The 6,109-nt window shown below is 35.6% G+C and overlaps 1 protein-coding gene across 1 annotated transcript in view; it reads right to left on the bottom strand.

Annotated features, from left to right (window-relative positions):
- Positions 1–5,729: 5,729 nt before the first annotated feature.
- The window catches only part of LOC139130576 (uncharacterized), a 53,808-nt gene continuing 53,428 nt past the window's right edge, over positions 5,730–6,109 (bottom strand). Inside the window, exon 6 of the mRNA XM_070696324.1 lies at positions 5,730–6,016. Coding sequence (XP_070552425.1) covers positions 5,730–6,016 — 287 coding nt within the window. The remainder of the gene's footprint in view (positions 6,017–6,109) is intronic.

Here is a 6,109-nt window from a genome sequence, read left to right as displayed (position 1 = left end):
TGAAAACGTTTTGTAGCAATTTTTGGGGGTCAAACCATATTTTCAGCCGACTAATATGCTTCTTGTGAGAACTCATTAGATTTTTGTTAGTCTGGCTTGCATATTAATGAAGTTATTCAATATCTTTTTTTCGTACAATGGTTTCCGTACAACGGTTAATTAAGGGTCCATTTGCATATTTAATTAACTTATAATTAGTGCGATTACTCCAAAATTACAGCATTACGTTTGCTTAACTTGCTACAGATATTGATCTGATATATATTTAACTGTACTGAGAAGCAATGGGTTTGTCAAGTAAATAATTACCTCATTTACATATTTAATAAAGTTTTGTAATTAGTCATTTAACTCTGATAGTACCGTGCAAAGGTTGATGAAACCTACTGAGTATAATGATATAACAGATATCTGATTATTCTTATTACACGCCTCACACGGGTGTCGGTTATATTGGTATGAATGTGGTTTATTGACAGCAATATTCAAAACATAATACAATAATTCATCGGTCTTTTCTTGCAGTAGACGGTATACACGTCTTGTCTTATCAGAAGTCTGTCTTCCACTCCGCGTCGTGTGCTCAATTGAACTGCTGTCAGAATATACAATGTCTGTCTTTGTTCTTGTGTTTTGTCTAGTGATTATCCTGAGGTCTGCAAATGTTGCGTAAGATCTCCTTGCTCGTTCTTTTGTCACTTTAATATTAGAGAGGTCAAAGGTGCAATTGTTTTACACAACTTCATAACAGTCAAAAAGTATGCAGTAATCCTTGTGTATTATTTCATGCGTCTAGTAGTGTCTGATAAATGTCAAAGCATGTCGAGTCATCAGCAGTCAATTTCAATGCTGATTAACTAAGTTTGTAATTTTGTCAAACTCAAAGTCATTCCTTCCACTAAGGGGTCACATTAGTAGGTCAAGATGTTCTGTTGAGTACATGCTAAAATTTTCTAGACTGTGAACTGGATATCCAACATTCTGTGAAGCGTACTACTATTAATGAACCTGTTCTATAGCACGTGAGCACATTCACTTCATATATGGTGTTTATCTAAGATGATGGCTGTATGGTGGCTATTTTCCAAGACGTCCAATAGCTTCTAAGCATAACTATATACTGTATTTTATAGGGCCTAAATTCACAATTCATTACCGATTTAAGTAAATCTAGTGACAAATTGTATGTTTTGATATGCCTAAGACTGTTCTTTAAGGTTTTAAAGGTATATTTTGTAATTTGTAATCTCGAAAATAGAAAAACATTTAAAATTTTACTATTTAACTAGCACTCATGGAACCATAGCCAACTTTCAAAAACCTGTTGCGTACTTCTTCAGACCAAATACTAAAACTTTACCTTGTCAACACTAACGTGATTAGCTTAGACAGAAAACTTCAAAATAGGGTACTGTGCAAATCAGACCACTGCGATAACACCTACATCTATCGGCACATTCTCTATTATACAGCCATATTTGGTCAACTCTTGACATCTTTTAGCAATATGATATGGAAGCGCCTAGATTCACCTTGTTATTCCTATCCCAATTCTCTTGGTGTATAGGTCTACTAGGCGAATTATACATTTCCTTTCCCCATATATGACCTACCTGATATGCATCACCTTTGGAGGAATTAGATCGCATGGTCGTTTCTGCTTGCAAATAGATCCAATATTGCATCATTCACATATATAGCTGTGCTCAATCTATCCTAAATATATTCAAGAAACTTTTCTAAAACTGCAAGATCCCCATCAATGACTGATGCCGGTTGTTGAATTAGTGTTCGCAGGGTGTCAGAGATATCCAAAATGACATTCCATGAGTACCATGCAGATTTTTTCCCTTCCCTTGGAAAGCAGATACCGTATGGAACAGGAAATGATGGCAACACATATTGTGATATGGTATTAGAGTAAATCAATGTGGTTTCATGACAACGGTACACATGGTAAGACACAAGTAAATCGATTGTGCTTTGACTCTCAATATGTGATGTGGGTCTCCGGACAAACGGTTTTATGTTTGTATGATTCGTGTAAATGCTTTTTCAGGACAAAAGGGAGGTCCCTTCATCAGTCGCTCGAATGGTTTTGTATCCCATCATGTTCAGTTTGGTGGTAGCCATTGTTCATCAAAGAGAGGTGCTGGTATCGTTATGTTGTGGTTTGATTTTTGCGTAGTTTGCTCAGACCGTTCGTTTAAAGGGTCCTCACGTTTGATTTTGCTCGAACGAAGATGTATTTTATGTTTTTTTATGCCTTTTGCATACTGTGATAGGTTTTTCTGGAAAATTTGGCCAAGTGTTTGATTGCACAATTTTCCAGTTTCTTATCAAACATTTTTCGAGTAGGATGCTTTTATGGTTGTTGCGTAGATAATTTAAGCTGTTATGTCTTTACTCATTTATTTGTCAATAAGGTATAGCAAAAGTATTGACTAAACAGCAAAATAAGGTGAAAAACGGGGAGCTTTTCAACAAAATTCAACCAGAGCTAAACAACGTGTCCGGCATCGCACACACCAAAATATAAAAACAGAACATTCAACTAATGAAAAAAAGACTTCTCAAACAAAGAAAGCAAAACCCAAAATGAAAACAAAAACGACAAGGAGCCCATTAAAACGAATGGAAGGTTAAACAAAAAGAACTGGGAAAAACCTCAAATATATCAAAAACCTTTCAAATAAAATGTTGACTAATTTTGAATCAAAATATTAAGCAAAGGCTTGAAATATATTCCCACTCCGAAATACCCACATAGAAAAAAAACTCTTACGGGATATCAACATATTTATACTCATCATGAGATTGCGTTGCGTTATATCATGTGTATCAATCATGAGAATCAATCAATCAAACATCTTGATAAGTTCACGTGGTCACTTCTGACAATGAATAACCCAAACAGGGAGACTATCTGGAAGCAAATGAGATCATTATATAGCAGAAATTCCTTTTGAAACCTAAATCAGAAGCAACATACCTCGGGCAGGAAAGAACAATCTGAAAAATCTGTATAAAAAAAAACAATAAAGCTCTGGATGAAGGAAAAGGAATGGTAATTGTGAATACGATAGATAATATTAAAGAAAGCAAAAGAAAGCTTCAAATTACAAACTATTTCCGTAAAGCAACACAAGGCGACATTAACCATACGTGGACACGGGAAAAGAACTTCGAAACATGTGTGATAGTAAAATCATTGAGGAGGCAACTTACAGTTTCCTCTATCACACAACCAAAACAATATGCACACTTTAATGGCATCTTCTACCAAAATACACAAAATCCCAACGAAAGGAACAACTTTATATGATGTTTTATTATTAGTGGCTGTTTCCAGCCCAAAAATCAAATCTCGGAATTTCTAGACTATATCATAAAAACAATAGTCCAAAGACAATCAACAAATGTACAGGACACAAAAGGCTACTTTAACAAACTAGAATAAAAATACCAGGAAACCCAATTTTGATATCATTAGACGTGGTATCAATGTACACAAAGACACCACAAAGGACGCCATGAACGCAGTGATCGTGACAATGGACTTTAAAATAGCACCACTCAAAACAAACGATTAAAAAACCCACAAAAAAACTGTATGAAAGCCCTACTGTCGATTATTCTCAAACACAATATATTTGAATTCTCAACAGAGAATTCTATAAACAAATATGTGGAGGTAGATTGGCTACATTTTAAATCCCACACAAAATCGACTGACAAGTTCTAATAATTATTAAGATCTTTCTGCCGCCGATCAATATTTTAAAGGATTTGTTCAAGGTGAATTCTTTAGATATGCTCACACATGCAACAGCAATGTGGACTTCATAAAAGGGTCTATTTCTTCACACGAAACCTTCAACAACGAGATTACAGAAAAACATAAATATTTTGTATCAGGAAAGAAATTAACAAAACGTCAGCTACACCTCATTGACAAAGATAAGAACAATGTTGCAATAAAACCTTTCCACACAACAACCTCTAGTCCATTTATCAAAACCATCCTAATCAAAAAATATTTAATAAGAAACTTAAAATAATTACGGGCTATCGAACACGGGTCACAGTTTTTCCGAAAAATTATCAAAGCATAGAAAAGGAATAAAAACATAAAAGTCATTCTCTTTCAAGAAAAACCAAGCACAAGCACAATTGAAACGAATGGTCTGAGCAACAAACCACGCAACAGCCAGACCACAAGATAAAGATTCTAGTACATCTTTTTGATAAACAATGGCTAATGTCAAACTAAACAACTCGGAATACAAACTATTCGAGCAATTGATGAAGGGACCCCAATTACCATTACCTATCTGACTTACAGATTGATATATGGCGGGTGCCACATGTGGGGCAGGATGCGCTTACTATTTTCGAAACACCTGACATCACTTCTTGGTCTTCTGGCCAGAGGTCCATATATCTTTCTTTCATGAATATGACTTTGTTTGTCTATTTACTGTCTGCTCTGTGCTGTTTTGTGTCTATGTTTACAACTATTATCTTACGAATTCTGACCTAATGTCATTGGATTATGGATCGGTATGATTGCGATTATTAAGACGAATCACACAAACATAAAACTGTTTTCCTGGGGGTCCAGATCACATGACTAGGGTCAAAGCAATATCGATTAATAAGAACTACTTTGATCCACTCACTGACAAAGGTAGTCCTTTAATCACTTGTCCAGCTCACCAAGGCTGGCTCTGATCCTGTCAATTGAAGTGCAACTAACTAACGGATAATAGGGCTAGTTAGTATAGAAATTAAGGACGACGCGCTGTCTGTCATTTCAATTATATTATCGACGAACCCCGAAAAACCGTCAAATTTACGACGTGCGAACGACAATGTGGCCCTTGAACCTGTCAGTGAGTAGTGCGCGCGCTGCAAAAATTTTGCAAATCCGCAGATTTTTTGAAAAAAAAGCGTCTAAACTTGGCCCACAAATGCTCCATTTTATTTTGTGGTTGATTATGATCTTTGTACGAATCACAATTTTCGTTTTAGCCGTAAAGTTACTGTGTTTACGATATTATTCATATTCACGGGCATGAAAACAAACCATTACTGTGTATTTGTGGGCAGTCACGTGGTTCAGCTCGACCAATTAAAACGCAATGGACAGGGCATGGTAATATAATTACCATTTTACATTTTTCACCATCGCCTGATGTAAACTAAATACACTTGCAGACATACAGACACCAAAATGGCATAAAGAGTGGTTGGGAAGTGTAGATCTTTTTTTACAATTTAAGTTTGAGTTTTTTAACACATTAAAATAGTCGCTACTGTACCCATACGTAATCCATAACACTAGGTAAAAATTCGAAATACACTAGTTATAAACATAGATACACACAGCTCGGAACAGACAGTAAAGCACCGTTTCACACAACAAAGTCGAATTCATGAAAGAAAGATATATAGACCTCTTGCCAAAAGGCCAAGAAGTGATGTCAGGTGTTTCGAAAATAGTAAGCGCATCCTGCCCCACAACGTACTTTTTGTACTGTTATTCACTGGCAGAGAAATTTGTGGCTCAAGAGTGGACAATATCACAAAATAAACATTGGAAATAGACTCAACACAGTTGGAAACATTGGTATAGCCACCAACATTGTTAAATTCAAGTGATTATCTCCCAAATCATCAATGATTTACTTGGCCAATGCAATTATATCGCAAACAGTACAGATAATTTACTTACTACTGTTTTCTTCATCCCCTTCACCACCCGCAGCCTGCAACATCTGTATTTTGATGTACATTTCTGCGCCTATCAAAGCAGTTTCAAGGATTCTCGTGACTGTCACCTTACTTTCATCAATGACTGTTTTATCTCCGTCAGCTATGTGATTACGTAATATAAATGATCGATCAATAGCTGCTCCAAATATGCTAGCAGCTTCCATTGTCTTTTTCATCTTCGATTGTTCATCTGGTACACCCTTGGTTTTGTATGTAACTACCGATACAGGTGAGAATCCTAAAAAAATCACACAACAAGAAAACTTAATTCCTTTTATATCACCAATATAAGTCTGAAACATAGGTTTTGCTTTTATTTACATTTTTTATT

Source organism: Ptychodera flava, chromosome 4, assembly GCF_041260155.1.
Source record: "Ptychodera flava strain L36383 chromosome 4, AS_Pfla_20210202, whole genome shotgun sequence".
Lineage (NCBI taxonomy): Eukaryota > Metazoa > Hemichordata > Enteropneusta > Ptychoderidae > Ptychodera > Ptychodera flava.
The sequence above is the reverse complement of the archived record's forward strand: the minus strand, read 5'-3'. Positions and strand labels throughout refer to the sequence as shown.